At 51.5% G+C, this 21,097-nt stretch overlaps 1 protein-coding gene across 4 annotated transcripts in view; it reads right to left on the bottom strand.

The window, feature by feature from the left end:
- Positions 1-1,211: 1,211 nt before the first annotated feature.
- The window catches only part of Rph3al (rabphilin 3A like (without C2 domains)), a 136,849-nt gene continuing 116,963 nt past the window's right edge, over positions 1,212-21,097 (bottom strand). For all 4 annotated transcript variants that reach the window (XM_052195381.1, XM_052195379.1, XM_052195378.1 and 1 more), the window contains 3 exons: positions 4,826-4,939; positions 2,804-2,950; positions 1,212-2,164 (listed from right to left, as the gene is read on the bottom strand). In XM_052195381.1, coding sequence (XP_052051341.1) covers positions 2,130-2,164; positions 2,804-2,950; positions 4,826-4,939 — 296 coding nt within the window. In that variant the 3' untranslated portion in view covers positions 1,212-2,129. The remainder of the gene's footprint in view (positions 2,165-2,803; positions 2,951-4,825; positions 4,940-21,097) is intronic.

Raw genomic sequence — 21,097 nt, 5'->3', positions numbered from 1 at the left:
ATCCTCTAACGGGACAAGGGGTTGACTTGCTCCCCTTCCACCCAGAAGTTTCCGTGTGTCCTTACACGGCCAGGGTCTTCTGCACTGATTCCTCTGCTCTCAGAATCCGATTTGTCCTTACTAATCCCAGGTCCCCACTGCAGCCTCTGCTGCACAGCACAGTCTTGGCCATCTGTTCACCCCGTGTGCACTGGCAGGCTCTCCTGAGGACTCTGCTTTTCTCCTCTGTACAATGGGAACAGTGAGATTTCCCTAGCTCTCCTAGGTGGAAGATGGCTCCCTGTAGCTGGTAGCAGGTGTCCGGCTCAACAAATGGTGGCGGTAATAGTTACTATCTTCTCAAAGCAAAATGCTTCACATCTCTCTGGCCTTGGCTCTGTGGAATTGAGAGCTGTTTGTTGTCAGCAAACAAAGAGCAGCCTGGGGGGAAGGGGAAGGGGGGAGAGGAGGGGGAGCGCGCTGCCTGGAGTCCTTGAGGTTGGTTTCTGTTGCAACAAGCACTGTGGCCTCAGCTGGGTGCACCTTGCACTTGGCCAGAATGCAGCAATTCACGGAGGGGCAGACACCGATAGCGATAGCGTAGGCTCCAGAGAACCTGAGGTATGATTTCAGACACTGTGTTTGCCTTAGGGAAGGACACCAGCTCCCGTTTGGGGGTGGGGGGAGGGCGGGGATGAAAATGGCTCAAATGTGCTGAGCATGTCTGAGGGAACTCTACTATTGATGGCCTTTGGGCCAGGGCTGCACCAGCTAGGGTGGCTGCTAAGGAGCTAGGTGCCCTCCTGGGCCTCTGAGGAAGGTAGGCTTTCTCTGCTGGCTCCGTCTCATCTCCCCTGCTAGGTCCCCTTGGCAGCATGGAACTAGAGCTGCTGGACCTAGGAAAGGCAGGTAGAGCCTTCAGGGGCTCAGTGGGCTTTGAAGTGAGGTTCCCAACGGGGAGGGGAGGTCTTCCAGCCCTGGGAGTTTGAAAATCACTCCTCAGCTTCCCCCTCCCCCCAGGCTAATACCTAAGTGATTTTCTTCATCATGTCTATTTAGAACCCATTTTGATGAGGGCTGATTTAGTGTTAGTGTTGATTTAGAGGTGCACCGAGAAGCTGATCGGGCTGGTTTCTCTTGCTCAGGCTTTGGAAGGGTTTCAGTGAATCCCACTGCTATCCCAGTACAGGTCAGAATGCGGGGATTGTGGTCTTTGGAAGAGAGAGGCTCCATGAAAATTCTCATGTTTATTATTTTAGTGCTGCCGTGTTACAGGTCACAGGGAATGGTAAGTTTGTCTTATGCCAGCAGGCAAAAGGCTAATGGTGGTGGCCTTGGAGAGAGCGCCCTGCGTGGATGAGGGGATGGTGGTGGGAGGGGTGGAACTGAACTCAGGGGCAGAAGGTCATAGGTCGGACACCTCCCCACCCCTACTCCAGAGAGGTTTTCCAAAAGCATCTGTATTTTGAGTATTTTTCACGCTTTCTCTGGTTTTAGAATTTGAAACTCCCAGGCTGGGCCAGCGAGCCTGAGGCAGGGTGAGAGCTTTGTCTTCCACTGAAGAACAAAAAGCTGTGTTTCAGGGAAGAACAAAAACCCAGAGGCCAATAGGGCCTTAAGGGAAACCTCAAAGCTGGATTTAACGCAGCTCCTGGACCAGCCTCAGGGCAAATAGGACCCTGCTCTGGCCTCCATCAGTGGAAGGGAGAGGGAAAGGGGTGGGTGCTCCAGGCTTACACGGGGTGGGGGGGTGGGGGGTGGGGGGTGCTCAGCTCTGCAGGGTTACACTGAAGGTTAGATTTCTCATCATTAAGTACAAAGAAAGCCCTGTGTGGTCCCACCCAAACTTCAGTGCATACAGGAAGGCCTTCCCAGCCCAACTCAAGACCAGAGTAAATCGAGATGTGACTGGGATGGGGAGGGGCAATAAATAAAGGTGGGGTGCTGAGTGAGATAGATAAGGCACAACAGGGTGGGGGCAAGCACTCGGTCCCCAAACACTGGCTTGTTGAGGTGCAGGTCAAGGTATCAGGGAGCTTGTGAGGCCTCAAGAACCTTCAGAGAGGAGCTCTGGTGGGCTGGCCCTGTTGTCTCTGAATCTTGTTCCTCATGAGGGGTCTGCCTCAGCCCAGGGATGTCAGCTGGCCATCTCAGTAGCGGGGAGTTGTCCATGTGTGTCTTTTGCCTTTGGAAGAGAGAGAAAAAAAGACCACTGAGCAGTGAGTGGAGGTGGCTTCTTCCCCAGTGACAGCTCAGCTTTGGGATGAAGTAGATAGACAGGCATGGCCTTCCTGTACCCTGGGCTGCCGGAGCACTGGGAGCGGGAGGGGCCAGGGCTGGCCTGGGGCAGAGAGCTGGACAGCAGTGCACTGCCCCACCTGCTGTGTGCTCACAAGCTCGTTCTCCGCACCCGTGTTTCAGTTTGTCTGTCCAAACGGGTGTCTTCCACACAGTGACCTCAGCATGCCAGGAGGAGCCTTGGACTCGGGAAGAGATGCTCCCTTGTCCATTCTCTGGGGTATATAACCCCACTATCACTACTGGACAGGGCAGATGGCTCCTGCCACCCTGTGAGGGACACTTCCATGAGAGCAGACTGCAGTGGTCTCATGGCCTATGTCTATTTTTGCCCTCTAGCACTGTATAGGTTTAGTGTTGGGTCCCTCTGGTCGAAGCTGGTCGAGATGGGTCTGACTGACCTTGGTTCTCCACTGCCTGGCACGGAGCTCAGTAAACATGAAGAACTGAAAATGTCACCGGCCGCTAGGGGAGGGAGGAGGGGATGAAGACACTGCTGGACGGACAGAGCTGAGGCAGTACTCACCGGGTGCCCTGAGCTCAGGCCGGGGTGGGGTGCCTCCCTGTGGCTCCATAGCACCTGTCCCAGCCTCACTGCCCAGGCTGCTCTGGCTGCCCGAAAGATGGCTGGGCGGGCGGGCAGGCCCCATCCTGGGTGACTCTGTGCTGCCACCTACAAGGAGACCATGTGTGAATGGGAATAGAGAGGTACTGAGCTCGGCCTAGCAAAGCTAGGTAATGAGCTGGCCAAATCTTTTCTGGAATTGTAGGTGGTAAATACGAACTCTCTGCCTATCGGCCCCCCACACACACCTGTGTGTTGTAGCCAGACCTCTGCTCTCTGCTGATTGACCTGAGATATACTAGAGCAACAGAATGGGCTCTTTCCCTAACTAACAAATTACTGATAAGAAAATTGGCAGTCAATAGCTTTTCCTACCTTCTGAGTGAAGGGTGGGGAGAAGGAAATGCATATGTCTGGTAAGAGACGGTATTAAGATGCCACCTTTAGTGGTGGTGGTGGTGCACGCCTATAATCCCAGCACTCTGGGAGGCAGAGGCAGGCAGGTTTCTGAGTTCAGAGGCCAGCCTGGTCTACAGAGTGAGTTCCAGGATAGCCAGGGCTATACAGAAAAACCCTGTTTCAAAAAAACCAAATCCAAAAAACAAAACAAAACAAAACAAAACAAAGATGCCACCTTTAAACTACTAACTCTTAAATCCTATGTGTGCGTATTTGTGGTTTTGTGTTTAGTGGTGAAACTGGAGGGGAGGGGTCAGACCGTGAGGGAGATGGGAAATAAAGGAATGTCATGCAGCATCTAAGAAAGCGTAAGGGGGCTGGGGAGATGGCTCAGTAGACTGAAGTCGGTGCTTGGCAGCAAGCCCAACACTCTGGGGCCTCCAAAATGAAGCACTAACCAGAGGGAGGAGATCATAAGGCATATATGTGTGAGGGTGGCACCATCAAATCTACACCTTATTCAAGATAGTCCTACCAAGCTGAGAGTTGGTAAGGAGGAGGAGGAGGAGGAGGAAGATAAGGAGGAGGAGGAAGATAAGGAGGAAGAGGAGGAGGAGGAGGAGGAGGAGGAGGAGGAGGAGGAGGAGGAGGAGGAGGAGGAGGAGGAGGAGGAGGAGGAGGAGGAGGAGAGGGGGAAGCTTCTCCTGAAGCTGAGGTTGGTAGGAGATTTATACATTTTCCTAATGGAGCCTCTCAGGAATGCTGGTGCCAAGTCCAGGACTAGCTGAGAGAAAGAGCACCGTAATCAACTAGTTATGTCTGCCCTGACACGGGATGGAGAGATGGTATAGTGTGCGAGCCAGGCATTTAGCACTTCTGGCTTGGCCCAAACTTTTGTTCCCAATAAGGATTCCAGTCATGGTCTTAGCTCCGGGACAGTCCTTCAAGGCATTTCATTCTGGTTTAGGGCAGGCACTATAGGGCTCACTCTTTACACACTAATATCAGCCTCCCTGAAACTTCCTTTGAAGATCCTAGTTCTGACCCAGGACATAGAGGAAGCTGGTGCTTTTCTCAGACCGTTCTTGTGCTTAAAGAGAGGAAAAGCCTTCCGTTTCCCCTCTCTGTCTCAGTCAAGAGTCACAAAATGGGCTCAATCTGAGAAGGGATTTTGGAGATGGCCTGTTCCACCTCATCTGTGTTGAGGAGGACATATGCAATGTCATATGCCAGTCAGGAGGTGATGACATATGCCAGGGACCCCACTGCAGTTGTGAGGCAGAAGGACAGTGGTTCGGGGAATTGTACTTAATTTCCGCATCCCTTTGTCCTTCACAAGGTGAACTGAGCAATGCTGACAGGGTGCTTCCTAGGAAAAGCGTTCAGAGGGAGCGGCCCTGCTAGGCTTGGTCCTAGCCCTCACATACAGAGGAGCCCGGCTTCTCTGCTTCTGCTGAGCCACCAGGCTCACTCCATTCTAGGGACACTTTACAGACACCAGTGCAGAAGCTGCCACCAAAGAAACCAAAAGGCCACTCAGTACCTCAGGCTCTGGAAACAAACAGCTGATTCCTCCACACTTACCTGAGCCCCCTCTAGGCTTGTCACCTTTTGTGTCCTTGACTCCACAGGGCATGGGTCTGTCCTCCAGGCTGGAGGAGCTGAGATCTGAGTCACTGTCACTATCACTGGAAACCACTGGAACAGACAGAGCAAAGGAGATCATGATTATTTCCCCCTGCTTAAGACAGAGTGCAGCAGGGCAGGCCTCCCTCCTGCCACCACCAAGGAGCCTAGAATTTCAGTTAGCCCTTTTGTCTGAGGCATGAGAAACAATGGAAGGGCCAGGGCTCTTTGCCACCAGCTGAGGAGAATAGACCCCACATGCCCAGCACCAGCATCAGGGAGGCTCGCCCTTAGCCAGCCGTCTTCATGCACCATGGCCTCCTTGTGGGCTGGGCCCCTTTTGCTTGGTTGGAATGGATGACTACCTTTGATGTAGGCACAGAGACTCTGAGGCCTCTGCCACACTGAACATACAGGCCATGGTTTCATGGAGAAGAAGCTGAACTCACAAAAGCTTCAGGTCGGTAGGGAACAGTCCCAACCCATCTCACAGGCAGGAGACCGGGGCATGCGCCCATGGCAGTCAGTGATGAAGGACTCCTAACCCTGGAGGACTAGCTAAGGTTCCAGACCAGTCAACTCTCTTTAATCAGGAGCCAGTAGGGACCCTGCCCGCATCCTCTTCAGCCACGCACAGTGGGGTGTCAAGAACCGCAAGGAGCGAGGGCTCAGAGGGAGCGCTCAGTGAACACCCTCATCTCTGCACTCAACACCATATTTGGCTGGTTCATCGACTGTAGGCGTCATAATACAGGATATATTCATCCTTCAAACGTTCTATTTTAATTTTAAGCAGGGATGTACATCCGTGTGCCAACCTGAGGCAGGCTGGGTGCTTCTCTGAGAAGGACCCATGTGGCCCAACCTGTACAGTGGCCTGTGACTCTGGCTCATGCTCTTATCTGTGCAGACTAAAGACCCTGGGAAACAGAACGGAGAGCAGAATCTTACTAGGTTTTTTTTTTTTTTTTTTTCATATCTTCCTTCTGCTTTTTGCAGTTGGCCTGCCCACGCCTAATTCAATGGATTTAAAAAAAAAAAAAAAAAGGCAAGTTGCTCCTTCAAGACTTTTATGAAATCTTGGTTTTAATGGAACAGCTCTGGCCTCTTTTCTGACTCTCTTGATTAATTTACATAGCATGTAACTAAGTTATAATAAAGATAATAAGTAGAGGTGGGGGTCAAAGGTAACCAGCTCTCTGAGAGGTGACTGACTGCATGGTCACAGGGCAGGAGGCTCAGAGCCTGGGCTTTCCTTTTAAATACTAAGTGTGGTCTTGAGGGAGGTGGTGGGTGAGGTCTTCACATAGCTCTTTAGTGGCTCTCAGCAAGAAGAGCCCCTTCCTTCTCCCCACTAGGGAGCCAGAGGTCCCATCTGGGAGAAGCTGAGACCAGAACAAACAGATTCTATCCAGGCTGGCTACCAGGGTCCGGCTGAGTCCCAAGCTCCTTCTGGCATTGTGTTCTGTCTCCTGAGATTAGAGTGAGGCACCACCAGAGGAAGTGCTGATCACTTAGGAAAACAGACTGTAGTATAGGTAGGAGAGATGGGTTTTCTGCCTGGTATCCTAGATCCAGAACCTTCTAGAATGTCTGTGTGTCTTAGCTTATGCCACCTTTTGACTGAGAGACTCTGGTCTCACAAAAACAAGGAGCCAAAGATGGAGCTGGCTAAAAACCTCAACCTTAAAAAATCTTAGCTCTGGCCTCTTCAAAGCCAAGTACCCAGCACACAGTAGGTGCCTCATGAAGATCTGATACTGCTCCAGTGTTGGCCTTGATTTGGTCTTCATGCCCTGTTAGTTTGACCAACCAAATGGATTTTTTCGTTATTGAGACAGATGGCCTTGAAAGGCTAAGGATGGTTTCATTTCTAATCCACCTGCCTCTACCATTTGCATGCTGGGAATTTGAATATGCCTAGATTTCTGTTTGAAGATTTATTTTTATTATGCACGTGACTGTGCACATCATTGTGGGTGTATGCACACAAGTGTGGGTGCCCATGAAGGTCAAAGGCATTGGATCCCCCCAAAGTGGGACTTATGGAAGGTCATGAGCCACCCGAGGTGGTCTTGGGTCCGTACAAGAGCACTATGCAGGCTTAACACGGAGCCATCTCTCCAGCCCACACCATGTCGAGGTTTGTGATGCTGGGGCTCGTAGCCAGGTCTTTGTGCATGCCAGGCAGGCACCCACCAGCTGGGTCACCTCACTAGCCCCCTTCAATAGAAACTGAATTTGTTGCCTCCTCACCATGGGCACTAGACGCACTTCCTCTCTTCCAGACTCTCCCTCATCCCACCAGGATGACTGTGACAGTCTCCCCATGCACTGTCAGGCTGGTCCGGATGACACAGATCCCTTGAAAGGCCCCCATCATCTGCAGGGTCACACCCACACCCCTGTCCACCAAGGGAAGGCTTGTGTGCACTTCCTATTTCTGACTGATGACTGTGTCTGTCCCTGGCGTCTCTTCCTTTGCTTTGGCCTCTTACCCTTTTCTGTGCTTGGTTCTCCTCTCGTATGCCACTGGCAAGACTCCTGATTGGGCCATTGGTGACACAGAGCCAAGAAGAGGGATGGGGTGGGGTCATGGGCCCTTCCCGGTTCTAAGAAGCTGACTTGCTTTTGTAGTTCCTTTTCAGGTCTGGATTGAACGTGACTCCACAGAGATCAGACCCTACAGGCATCACTGTTACAAACACTTAAGTCGGTTTTTGACTCACTGCTGGGCTGACTAAACACTAACCCCATGGGTCCTCAGAGGTGGTGGGCAGGAAGTGGGGCGCCTGTTAAGACACCTGGAGCAAGTAGCTTTCCATGCCCCTCCCCCCACTGGGGCAATGCAGGAACACAGGATGCCAGCTAGCTAATGCTAATGGGGGTGGGACAGTCCCTGTGAGGAGTTGGTGACTAACCTCCACCTTGGTCTCTCCATCTCGCTGGCAGAGACGTTCATGATCTATCAATGCTTCCTGACCTGGAATATTCCATCTTCCTTGCGGCTGATCTAGGGACATAGGCAATTAGGAGCTAGGCTTGGCCAGGGCTCTAAGATGCCCAGTGGCACCTGCATCCCTTAGTGCCAGTGCACAAATGCCAAGGGGCAGGGACGGTGGGGTCGGATGTCCCAGGAGTTGGTTACAGTGTCACCCCTTGCATTCTGTCATCTATTGCACAGGCTCCAAGAGAGGGCCTGAGAGCAGGCTCACATTGCTAGGCGGGGGTCTATGGAGCCCTGGAGGGAGGGGACAGCCCTGGAGGGAGGGGAGGCGCCATATCACCTGGATGTCAAGGCTACCTGTGCTGTACAAGGGTTAAAAGAAATCACAGGAACAAATCCCACAGAGCTTCCTCCAGCTGCTGTCATTTGCCTTGTCTTCTGGGACAGAGCCCAAAGGTTCAGCCATGGAAAAGGGGAACGCCGGCCTCTGGTGACAATCTCACAATGGGGTTGATGACAAAGTAGGGACCAGTTGAGAAATACTCATTTCTTTCAGACGCACCGTCCCTTGCCTGGCCTCTTTGTACCCAGAGTTTTAAGCTGGGCCAGGCTTGGGTAGTACATGTGTGTGCGTGTGCGTGTGTGTATGTGCTGTGTATACACAGAAGCCTGAGGTTGCTGTTGAGTGTATTCCTCTATTGCTACATCATTTGAGACTCAGTGGCCAGGAGCTTATCAGTCCAGCAAGACTATCGGACCAGCAAGCCCCGGCCGGACCTGTCCTCCTCCCCGCTCCCAGTGCCAGGTTGATAGGTGTGCACCACTGGGTTGACTTTTCAGATGGCTGCTGGGGAGAGAACTCGGGTCCCCAAGACTGCAGCAAGCACGCTGCTCTCAGAACCATCTGCCCAGCCTCATGCCCAGGGACCTAAGCTGGGAGCTCGGCCACAGCCATCGGCTCTATGTGCTGAAGACTCAAATCCCATTTCCAATCTGCTCTTGTAAAGCAAAAAGAAGGCAGTGTTGGCTAGCAGGTGGCCACTTACAGTCACTGGGGAAAAGACAAGAGAGGAGGCTGCATCACGTCACGTGGGCCTCGCAAATGTGTCACCAAGTTGCAGAAGCTTCTTCCAGTGGTTACAGAAACAGCTTTTTCTTTTTCCTGTCTCTGTAAACCCCAAACCTGGGGTAATTTGCCACCAATGTTGCTTTCCCTCTGAGCAGTGACCAGGGCTAGAAATCTTCCAGGGTCTAAAGGAAGCTCTTAAGCTCATAAACCTTTGGCCTCTGCCCTTCTAGCCTCTGCAAATTGTGAGGCGTGTCTGGAGGCAGCATCTGTGGCAGGTCAGGGAGTGAGCACTTGTTCTCTGCCTATGCGTTGGCTTTTAGACAGAGGTAGGAAAGCCCTGGGAGACCCTGGTCTGAGAGCCTGTAGGAGAAGAGGTATTCTTACCCAGACTCATAGGATCCCACCATGAGGCAGGAGGGGGAACCTCCCCTCTAGGTTCCCTTCACAGCTGGTGACCTGACTGGTCCACTTGCTGGAGGGCCCGATCTTCCTGAGATTTTTCCCATCATGCTAAGCCCTCAACCTCAGTCTTGGCTGGGTAGCTTAGAGCTGGCCCGGCCTGTTTCTCTGGAGATGGGCAGGTTTTTTCCCCTCTCTGGTTCATTCTTGGATGGATTTGCAATTTGACTGTCACCATGGAAACTCTTGAGTTTTGGTACATGAGGCAGGTTGGGGGCGGGGTGGGAACTCTTTCTTTTTGGAAAATCTCCCTTGAATGCCGCAGAGGACACATGTGGCAGCTGCTGGCCTAGCTGGGATGGCTCAGGGGACAGGGATGGAGGACTAGGATCTGGGGACCCGTCTCCAGGCTCAGCTTAGCCATTACCTCTCTCCAAGATCCTAGGCACCTCTTCAAGATTCATGGCAAAACCCAAGAGACCGACCCAGCAGCTACCTATGGAGACTTAGTGTGAGGTCAGCTCAGTAGCGGACAGGCTGCTGATGTCCCTGTCTTATTGAAAGATGGGGAAACCATCCTCCCATCCTGAGCCATGCCACATCCACATGCCCAGTGCAAAGACAGTGGCAGGCCTGGGGAGACACTGGGGAGCAGTGGCTGCTCTGCTCCAAGGAGCCCGAAGTCTCCAGAAGCTATGGGAGTTAGGGAAGTACGGAGATATTTCCAACATCCTGCCAAGAAGCAGCAGATGGTGGGAAATTTTGCATACTAAAAACAACAAAAAATATTTTTAACGTAACGGAAAGACAGTTAGGCCTTGGGGAGGGCAAAGGAACCCCCAGTGAACCTTCCTGGGCCACCAGACTGGCCCAGTACAGATGCAGTTGGTTCTGCCGGGATGGCTTAGCACTCATCCTCAGGAACAGGTGTGTGTGTGTGTGTGTGTGTGTGTGTGTGTGTCCCTGTTCGGGTGGCGGCAGGTGGGGATCATGGAATGGTGATGAGGTGCCCCTGAAGCTCAGACTTGGGTTTGTGACATTTGCCAGCTGTGCACCCTCAGGCTGCGTTTTTACCTCTCTGTGCTCAGTGGAGCCGTGGGTGAATGATGGATCCCTCTCCGGTGGCTATTAGCACTCAACAAGCACCAGGGACATACATCATGGACTCATGTCCTCGAGCACAGGCATGTTTCTGTGCTCTGGGCCCAGCCTAGCTCACAGGGGAGGCTGACCGCTTTGAGGGAGTGTGGAGGCTCCAGGCATGTTTCGCAGGCTGAGGGGAGTATTTAGAGGCTGGGCCAGCATTCAAACCCATGTCCATCTTTGGCTGCGACCCTTGCCCTCCCACCTTGCCCGGAATATACTAGCATCCACACCCCTGTCTCACTCAATGACTCTAAGCTCTCAGGAAAACTCCTCTCCAGGCAGCTGATTCACCCTCCATGGGCCTTGGAATCAGGGAGGCTGTCTCACGAATGCCCACAGCCTTGGCTTGAACCCTGGTTGTGCTTTGGATGCCTCTGGGCAAATTACCACACCCTAGGCCTCAATTTGTCTCATCTGTGAAATGGACAGGGGGGAGGAGAGAGAACACAGAAAAATGCCCAGCAAGATGAGATCCATTAGGGAAAAAGAACAAACACTGCACAAGCTGATAAGATTTTTAAAAATCAGAGTTCAGTGCAATGCCCAGGAATTTCTTCAACTTGTTTCCTTCGCCCCAGGAACAGAGGGAGCCTGTCCGCCCGTCTACCTGGCTGCCTCCACTTCCTGTTTTTCCAGCTTTGACCACCTCACTCTGCCTGGAGCTACCCAGGGGAAGGCCAACTTGTGACCCTAATCCTCTCCTTCCCTGAGCCTGCCTAGCCACAGGCAAAGCCCCTGGTAACTGTCCCCTGAGCCGCGCAGGGCAGTAAGGTTGGCAAGGGGTAGGTAGTTCACCAGGCCAGCAGGACTGGTGCTGTCGGAGCCCCAGCCGGGCACCTCTCACCTCTCTTCCTGGAAGGACACTCTGATGACCTCAGCCTGGGCAGGGACTGGGTGGGGGATGGGAAGTTGCCATGGAATGGTTTGAATGACTCCCGAGGGAAGCAAGCTGCTCTCTAACAACCTTCAAGGCTGCCCTAGAGGCTCTGAGGATGACCGGATGACCCGGGGCAGGAAGAAGCAGCAGGGAGGTGCAGTGCTGACTGACAGGTTGGATCCAGGGCTGGGAGGGGTCCCCAGCACTGGCTTAGTCATGAACATCGATTTTAATTTTCTCTCTCCTTCGGGCTCACAGACAGATAGGAGGCACCAGCTAATGAAGACAGATCCACAGATCAATAGAGATGTGGCTGCTGCTGTGAAAACCCTCTGGTCCCCTGACCTCAAATGACGAACTCTGGAGAGGAACCGCTCTCCAGGCCGGGCGGTGGTGGCGCACGCCTTTGATCCCAGCACTTGGGAGGAAGAGGCAGGCGGATTTCTGAGTTCGAGGCCAGCCTGGTCTACGGAGTGAGTTCCAGGACAGCCAGGGCTATACAGAGAAACCCTGTCTTGAAAAACAAAACAAACAAACAAACAAACAAAATAACTGCTCCCTGAGAGAAAACAGGATATACAGAACCGGCTAAAGTATGACAGTGTGGGAGAGAGGTCAGAGAGGGCTTCCTGGAAGAGGAGGGATTTACAAATAAACAGGTACAGAAGTAGGCCTGGGGTATGTCAGGCCTTCTCTAGGGAAAGCAGAAGCCAGGCCGTGGGCTCTGGGAGGATCAGCAAGCTCTCGGGATGAAGGCCCTGAGGGAAGGGGGTGAACTGGTTTTGGTGTTCTCTATATAGTTAGGCCACAGTGGTGGCTCTGGTTTCTGGCAGACAAAAGGGAGGCAGCCTGTCTGCCCTGCCTTCCTTGGCTGGCAGGTAACACGAGCCTTTATTTCCTCCCCACTTGAACTTGTGCCTCTTTCTCGGATGTTTTACTTTGAAAACGGTCTCCTTGAGGCTGGAGGGATGGCTCAGTGGATTAAAGGTGCTAGCCGCTAACCTGATGGTCTGAATTAAAAGAAGAGAACCCCCTTCTGCAAGCTGTCCTCTGAATCCCCCCCTCCAAATAAAAAAATGATAAAGAAATCTGAATCTTGGGATGTGACTCAGGCTACTTGCTCAAAGTCCTCCTGCCTTGGTTTCCTAAGAGCTGGGATGACCGGTGTGCGCCGGTCTGTGTGCGCTCGCTCCTTGTAATGTCCCTTTGTCTTTCTTTTGGCCTCCCATGTGCTGGGTGTCCCCCTGGGCTGCTGCTTCTGAGTATAATCTGTTTCTCTCCCTCCAAGTTTCTCTGTCATAGTTTCCCACCTAGAGGAGCCTCAGACCCAGGGTGTCTGAGGGCAGGCAAGAGGTCGGGCTACCTGCCTGGCTGCCTCTCATGGGCCTTCTTCTCCGCCATGCTTCTGGGAGGAGTGAGGGACCTTCTGCAATGTCAGCCTGGCCCTGGCATGGATAGGCAGTCCAGCAGGGGAGCTGTGTACAGCAGAGCCCACCCTGACCCCCAGGGCTTTACTGGAACCGGGCAGGGTAGGAGGCCCAGCTCTCTCACTTTACCCCCATTCCCAAAGGCCGTTCAGTCCAGAGTGTGTGGGCTGAAGTGTGTGAGGCAGGTGTGCAGCTGCAGAGGGTTATGCTGTACCGTGGACGTGGACAGTGAGCTCAGCCCGCCTGGCCCCAGGAGCAGTGCTGTGCCCCCTTGGCTGCACTTGAGCCAGACACAGCTTCTAGGAGGGCAAGGCACCTCAAGACCTCACCTTGCATGTAAAATTGGCTAATCCTCTGAGGCTGTCATTGGGTTTGGGCAAATTAGAGCTGACAGCCATGCCCCTCACCTTCGTGGTGTGGCTAATGAGGGCCTTCTGCTCTGGGAAATCAATTTTTAAGCCAGCGAAGATATTGGGACAGGCAGGGGCTTCTGTGGGAAGGGGGAGGCGTGGTGTGGGGGATTCTTCCCTGTTTTGAGACTGTATTCAGCATAGGCAAGGGCTCAAAGGCAGGATGAGGCCGCACGCATAGGCTCTCCCTTCAATGCAGGACCACAGCTGTGTCTGAGAGCTACAGGAGGCACAGGTTCGGGAACACTGCAGGCATTTCCTGTTCCTCTATGCCAAGACTACTACACATGCTATTTGGATTCTGTACCCCGCGTCCCCTTTTGTAAATGGGCAAGTGTAGCACCCTGTTCCTGGACAATCAAGGCAGACAGCCTGCCTCTTCCCTTGTAGACCCTCTTCTCTGCTACGCTCCAAGAAGGGGCGGGTAATTAGCTCATGATGGTCCAGGTACACTGAGTCCCACACAGACCCTACAGCATATGCAGACCTGGGAGCTGCTGGGTACCACTGCAAAGGAGGGGTGTGACCCCTCTGTCCCTCCTACTTCCACAGGACAAAAGCTAATGCTCCTTTGCTGGGCCTGGTGGAAGGGTAGCCACAGTGGGCCTGAGAACCACAGCACCTCCCCCACGCAGCGCCTCTTCCCTAGCCTCTGACACAAACACACACACACACACACACACACACACACGCAGTGCCTCTTCCCTAGCCACATACACACAGTGCCTCTTCCGTAGCCTGACATCCCAGTCCTCCCACAGCCCAGACAAACTGACTTTCTTGCACTTAGTTTCCTTACCCAGGCGGTGGCCCTGCACTGTGAAAGACTTGGAGGTGCCTGTGGGACCAACGGTGCCATGTCAGGCGACTCACACTAACTCTCCATCCTCTCTCTAATTGGTTCTTCTTGGTCTGTGTGCCCTTGTGTATGTTTGGTGGCTTCTATTATCATTAAAAGATAATATCTTTTCATTAAAAAAATGAAACAAAACAAAACAAAACAAAAAAAACCCCAGTCACCCACCACAGCATCTCAAGCCCGTAAAGCCCCTGCCAGGAATAGAATTAGCAGAGATGGGACATGGAAACGGAAGGTGATGTTGGTGATGGGACTGCGAGACAGTGTGCTCTGAGCCTTAGTGCAGTGTGAGGTGGAGCTGGGCAATTTGATTAGGCTTTGGGGGCCGTATGGGGGGGTGGGGAATGGGGAGTGTGTGTGTGTGTGTGTGTGTGCACACGCGCACACGCATGCGTGCATAGACAGACAGACAGACAGGTCTTTGCTGTGTAGCTGGCCTCCCTAAACGATCTGCACGTTGCTTTACTACCTTTTCAAGATTCCTCTGTTAGGGTTGCTTGCTTTGGAGGGGTCCTTGAACTCCAAGATAAGATGACTGGGAGAGAAGAGACACTGTCACACTCCCCCCCCCCCCACCTCCCATCGTCCTCATGGGAATGTATCATTCCACAAGGCTTTCTTTCCTAGGAGCCCCCAAGGCCCCAAGAGCTGTGTCTTCAGGCTAGCGGGGGGGGGGGGGCCCAGGCTGGAAAGCCAGGGAGGTGGTTATGTGGTCTCCTCTGTGCTCACAGCAGGCACAGGGCCACTAATGGGCATGAGCCATGCGCAGGGACTCCCATGTGACACCACCAGGGCCCTGCCTTCCACTACAGCGAGCTAGACGGCCGACACGAGGAGCCCCAGGAGGTCTGCTCATTTTTCTAGCAACAAGTGCCTCTCCATAGTCATTCTTCTGTGTTCTTTCCACCAGAAGACCTTCTGTTTTTTTTTCCTTTGTGATGTGTGGCTGGAAGCTTGGGTCTGGTGCGTGCAAGGTAAGCAGCCGAGCACTGAGTTGTACCCAGATCTCCCGCCTTAGTAATCACGTACAGCAACACTGAAAGACAGTGGGTGACAACAGGGAAGGCTGGGGACTGTGGCAAACCCAGAGAATACTCCCTCAGCGAAGCAGGAAGCTACTACTGTCTGAGAGGGCGGTATTGGCAGACCTTCTCAATTTTAAGAGAGAAGCCAGGACTCCATTTTCTTTCAGAGTGAGGGTTCTTTGCAGTTTAAAAAAAAAATGACAGAGAATTTTAAGCAGTTAGCCAGATCCGGTCACCTGCTTTGCCAGATTGTGACCTATAATATAGGCAGAGCCTCAGCCCCAAGGACAGGGGGCACCCTCCCTCCTATCATGGACTCCTTTCATTTGCTATAGTTAACCGGGACCTCAGCGTGCCACACATCCTTTCCAGTGCTCTGAATGCTGTGGCGGGACCAGCTGATGTGACAAAAAATGGACAGTTCAGAGTTCAAGGAGGAAGTGTGTGTGTGTGTGTGTGTGTGTGTGAGCACACACTCTATAAGCTTCCAAAACGCTAATTTCTCAGGCACAGAGAAGGGAAGAAGGAGGCATAGCAACAGCTGGCTCTGGGCAGTGAGCAATCCTGTCTGAAAATAAAACATTTTACAATCCACAACTGAGGCTCATTAAGAATGAATGGATTGGTGGGTATAAATAGCTTGCTGCGTTAAGAAGTCAGGAAGCGGCATATGCGCTCGATGGAAAATCAGTGGCTACGGCACCTGCTTATTAGCTCAGTCGGCTGCCGCTCTGTGCTAACAAGGCAGAGGTCACAGGTTCAAAGTCTGCATGGGCCTTGTGGCTTTCCCAGCCTCAGGCCACAGTTACCCCCATCCTGAGACTGGTGCTAACATGGGGGCCATAACAAGAAACACACCAGCAGCCCAAAGTTAGTGTCTCCCGGTTTCCGATGCAGAAGATCCCCCGCCGTAATGTCCAGCCTCCACTTGAATGCCCTCACTGACAAGGAGCTCGTTCCCCTGTCAGATACCAAGTACTCGGTTCTGTGGCTGGATGGTGATTAATTGGAAGACCCTGGCTGGGCCACCCATTATGTCTAATGGTGGCTGGATGCTAAAGGGTGCTCTGAGCAGAAATGGGGGACCCTGCTGATGGTGGGTCCTAAGAGTGTGGACTGGGTGGAAACAGATGCAGCCACTCAGGCCGTGCAGACTCAGCCTGATGCAAACTGCCCAGCAGGCAGAGGGAACCAGGAGCACAGACGGGCAGAACAGTTCCGTCCACCCCTCTTTTGCCACAAGACCTTCTTTCTTCAGCAGCCTGGTAACAACCCCCTCACTTGAAAAATCCTCTGAGCCATCAGACAGGGCTAAGCCAGCTGTGTGTTGATGGAGACAAGGGCTCCGCCATGTGCTACGCTCGTGAGGAAGAGCCTGTGTCCACAGCCCTCGGTGCAGCCGGCGGCCTGCGGCAGCCTACGTGACCTTGTACAGCTTCCCGTCTCATCCATCACCAAGAGTCAATTTCACCATCTGCAGCTGCCCTGGGCTTCAAATGAGATAATGGCCAGGAATCGCAGGGTGCCCTGGATCGGCCAGTGCAGCTCCGATGACTTGGCTTCTTTCGGGGGTGCTGGTCCCATCAGCTGGGGGTAACTTGGTAAGGGCTACCCCTGACAAACCTCTGCCGAGCAGCTGAGCCAGACTGTCCACCCCAGTGGAACCCCAATGCTGGCTTCCACGGGGCGGCAGAGTCTTCCCGCTTCAGTTCAGGATCTTGAAAACATTGCTTAAAACCTAGCAGCCAGTGACGTGGTATCAAAACCCTGATTTTTTTTTTTTTTTTTTTTTTTTTTTTTGCAGTTACCCAAATAGAACAAATCCCAAACCCTGAAGTACTTTCTGGGGCAGATTTTAAAGGTAACTAGTAAAATGTCTAGGATCTTGAAGGTATCATCTAGGAAGAAATGCTCAGCTCAGAAGGACTAGGGCAGGAGGGAAGAAGTGGCAGAAGACTGGAGGGACAGGCTGTGACCCGGACAGGCTGTGACTCAGGCTTTCTAGAGAGGGAACATATTAGCCTCTGAGCTTCAGAGAGCTTGAGGCAGATGCAGCTGTGCCAAGCCCTGGCCTTTCTGATGTCTGCCATCTCTAAGGGGATGGAGAGGTGGTGCGTGTGTATACCCCACGGGTGGAAAGAGGGATAGGCCCTTATAAGGGGTCACTGAGCTGTGAGCCCCAGTATTGGTTTGCCGTTTGACACCAGGTGGCACACAAGGCTGGCCTGCCTGACCCTGAGGCTGCCCCAGGCCTGGCTGTTCCAGGTCTCCTGGGGTGAGAGCCAGTGTCTCACGGTGGATGAGCCTCCCTGGGGTCACTAACTGGCATCCTTGCCATACTCAGTACCTGAGAGCCAGAGGAGCAAGGACGGAGCAACCCGACGCCCGTCCCTCAGCTCTCCTTAGGAGCCCAGGGGCAGGCCGCACCTCCTCCATCTTTAATATTTCCAATAATGGATTGACTGGTTTGGAGACAGGATTTCACTGGGGTGCTCAGTCTAGCCTTGAACTCTGCTCAAATGATTCTCTTGCCTCAGCCTAGGAGTTGAAGGCACAGGCCGCACCCCCGACTCCTTGTCTTGCTCTTAGCATGTAGGACTATAATGTGTTTCTGGACTCACAGTAGAACTGCACTGGCTCTGGTTATTGAATCAACATACATGCCTTCTCCCACTGAGGTAAAAATCCCTGTGTTCAGCTTCCGTACGTTCTTAGGACTGCTGCGCTTCAATTCCCACCCATGCATCGATTTGCGTGTTCTGTAACATCTGTTCTAAGCTCCTCACAAGCTCTAAAGTTGAGATATAATTCATATCCTATAAAATTCGCTCTTTAGGGGCAATACAATCCAGTGGCTTTTACTACAGTCATAACATTGGGCAACCGCCACCACTATTCAATTTTAGAATATTTTCATACAGGGTCCTCACTGGCAGTTCCTCCCCTCCCCCCATCCTCCCCACCCCCAGCACATGCATCTGTCTATAGGTTTGCCTAGCCTAGATATTTTTTATGAAAGGGATCATATAATATGTAGCTTTTGACTCTGGCTTCCTTTGCTTAGTATGATGTTTTCCAGGCTCACCCACGTCATAGTATGCACACACACACTCATATTCATCCATCCATCCATCCATCCATCCATCCATCCATTCATCCATCCATCCATTCTGTCTGTCTGCACACACACAGTGGGAATCAGACAGATCTTAATATAAAACTACAAAAATGGAAGTATCAAGATTTTTTTTTTCCTTTTTGAGACAGTGTATCCCTAGCTGGTTTGGAACTTGCTATGTAGACCAGGCTGGCCTTGAACTCACAGTGCCTCCCAAATGCTGGCATTAAAGGCAACACTGCCACACTCCAGGTAGGATTGAAGTTTTTAACCTCCTTTTCTGCCCAGGACTTATTTGCTTATCCTTTGATAAAGTGTTGTGGGTTGAAAGTTTGTGTCCCCAACCTTAATCCATGTTGGTGCCCTAAACTCCAGTTATTTGGAAGAATTACATGACGCTGGATGGTGGGGCCTGGGTTACCAGATGAGTGCACTCCTGGGCACCCACTTCACTGTAAAGGGAAGCCCTCACCAGACACGTCTTGCCAGTTCCTTGATCTTGCTCTCTCAGCCAGACCTGGATAAATCAGTCTCTGCAGTGTAAGCCACCGGGTCTGGGGTGTTTTGTCCCAGCAGCCCAAGCATACTAATACAACGAGACTTTAATTCTCTCCATGCTGGTTCCTATAATTTCCATTTAAAGTTTCCTTCAGGCATGAAATAATTTTTTATTGCCATCACAAATAGGTCTTCTCACTTCCACCTTCAATTAGTCTATACAGATAAAGCTATTGAGTTTTTTTTAAATTGATTTTTCTTTTTGGTTTTTCAAGACAGGGTTTCTCTGTGTAGCCCTGGCTGTCCAGGGACTTGCTCTGTAGATCAAGCTAGCCTCAAACTCAGAGATCCAACTGTCTCTGCCTCCTGAGTATTGGGACTAAAGGTTTGTGCCACCACTGTCCAGCTAAATTGCTTTATCTTAAGTCTTGTCAGTTTTTAACTTTCTCTATTAATCCCAGTGCCTTTAGGTTAGAGTTGGTTGGATCTTGGTGTACAGACCAGCTGCAAAGAGGATCAATTCCTTCTGTTCTTTTCTCAAATTAAGAAATGGTTTTTATGTCTTGCTTTTTCTGTGCCAATTAATAAGAGGGTCAGAGGGATGGTTAGGAACACTGGCTGCTCTCACAGAGGACTTGGGTTCAGTCCCCAGCACCCACATGATGGCTCACAACTGTCTCTAACTCCAGTTACTTGGGATCTAACACCTGTTCTTACCTCTGTAGGCACCAGGCACACTCACGCTGCACGGGTATACATGCAAAACACGCAGACACATAGAATAAATCTAAAACAAGAATGTCTAATAATGGCTGGCGCACAGTGGCACACAGTAGAGTGTGTGCCTGGCTCACACACCTTCCTGGATGTATCCCACCCACCAGCAAGACAAAATGTAACCCAACAAAGCTGAGCTACCAACTGTGATCAGACAGAGATTGTTGCTTTGAATTTTGATTGGACATGGCTTCAGGGCTTTCTCAGTTACAGTTTTCTTTTGTTACTGTTCTGATACAAGGGCTAACCCTGTAGCACAGGCTAGTCTGGAACTCACTAGAACTTCATACAAAACTGAAACCAGCCTTGAATTCAGATGCCTCTACCTCCCAAGTGCTAGAACCCTCTGATACAGTGGTTCTCAACCTCCCTGATCCCGCGACCCTTTAATACATTTCCTTATGCTGTCGGGGCCCCCCAACCATAACATTATTTTTGTTGCTACTTCATAACTGTGATTTTGTTACTGTTATAAATCATAATATAAGTATCTGTGCTTTCTAATGGTCTTAGGTGACCCCCCCACCCCCAAAGGATGGTGACCCACAGGTTGAGAACCCCTGCCTAGAACCTCCTGGACCAGAGGCATCTGTGGCATAATGAAGGCATTTGCCACAGTGCCTGGCTTCAACAAACAATGTGGAAAACAGGACATCTGAATTAAAATCAATAAATAATAGACATAGGAAGACCTACTCAGACGTGGATATAGAAACAGTGAAATAGACTTTGCTACCCTGTAGACTAGCCATGGTTATAGCCATCAACAGTATCCCAGGCAGCAAAGATGTATGGCCAAAATACCACAGTGGAAATGACTAGGTGCGACTAGGTCATTACATGGCCTGATACCCAGACACAGCTTCAGTTTGCAGGTTACAAGTCTAAATAATATTTCAAGGCAAAAATCCAGAAACACTAGGGGGCCATGAAAACATGACCCAGTAATAATAATGTTCAGGGGATTTTATTCATCTACCGGAGGGAAGTGCAGTCTAGACCCAATGGTCTGGATGGAGCCCATAGCATTCTTCTAACACGTCTGACACATCTGGCCCCTGTGTAGCTGCCCCTGTCATTTGAAGATAGAGGCAGCCGAATCTCTGTGACTTCTAAGCAAGCCTGGTCTACACAAAGAGCTCCAGGCCAAGCAGGGACACATAGTAGGACTGTCTCAAAACAAGCAAGTAAACAAACAAACAAACAAAATAGTAAAAAGCGGCAGATCCACAGGCAAGAGCCTGTTTACTTTTGTTGCAAAGCAAATATAACTGCCGAAATTCATTGGGTGTTTGGTCAAGGGTTATAGTGTAAGGACAGATAGAAGAGGTTATGGTTTTCATTTCTTGCTGAATTATTTAACTTGTGTTCTTATAATATTAAAAATTAATAAAGAGAAACGTGGAGGAAGATGGGAAGGCGCCTATCTCGCAAACATCAATTAACTCCTAGATCCCTGTGTATATTGAAAAGTTCATAGCTTGGGGCCAGTGAGGTGTCTCAGCGTGCTCGCTTCACAGGCCTGGTGTCGTAAGTTCAATCTCTCACAGAAAGGTGGAAGGAGAGAACCTACCTCAAGTAGACCTCTAGCCTTCCTGGCATGCATGTGCCTGCACACTCAAAGAGCAGACACATATCCGCGCACAAATTAAAACCAAAATCATCCGTAATATAGAGC

Source organism: Apodemus sylvaticus, chromosome 10, assembly GCF_947179515.1.
Source record: "Apodemus sylvaticus chromosome 10, mApoSyl1.1, whole genome shotgun sequence".
Taxonomy (NCBI): domain Eukaryota; kingdom Metazoa; phylum Chordata; class Mammalia; order Rodentia; family Muridae; genus Apodemus; species Apodemus sylvaticus.
The sequence above is the reverse complement of the archived record's forward strand: the minus strand, read 5'-3'. Positions and strand labels throughout refer to the sequence as shown.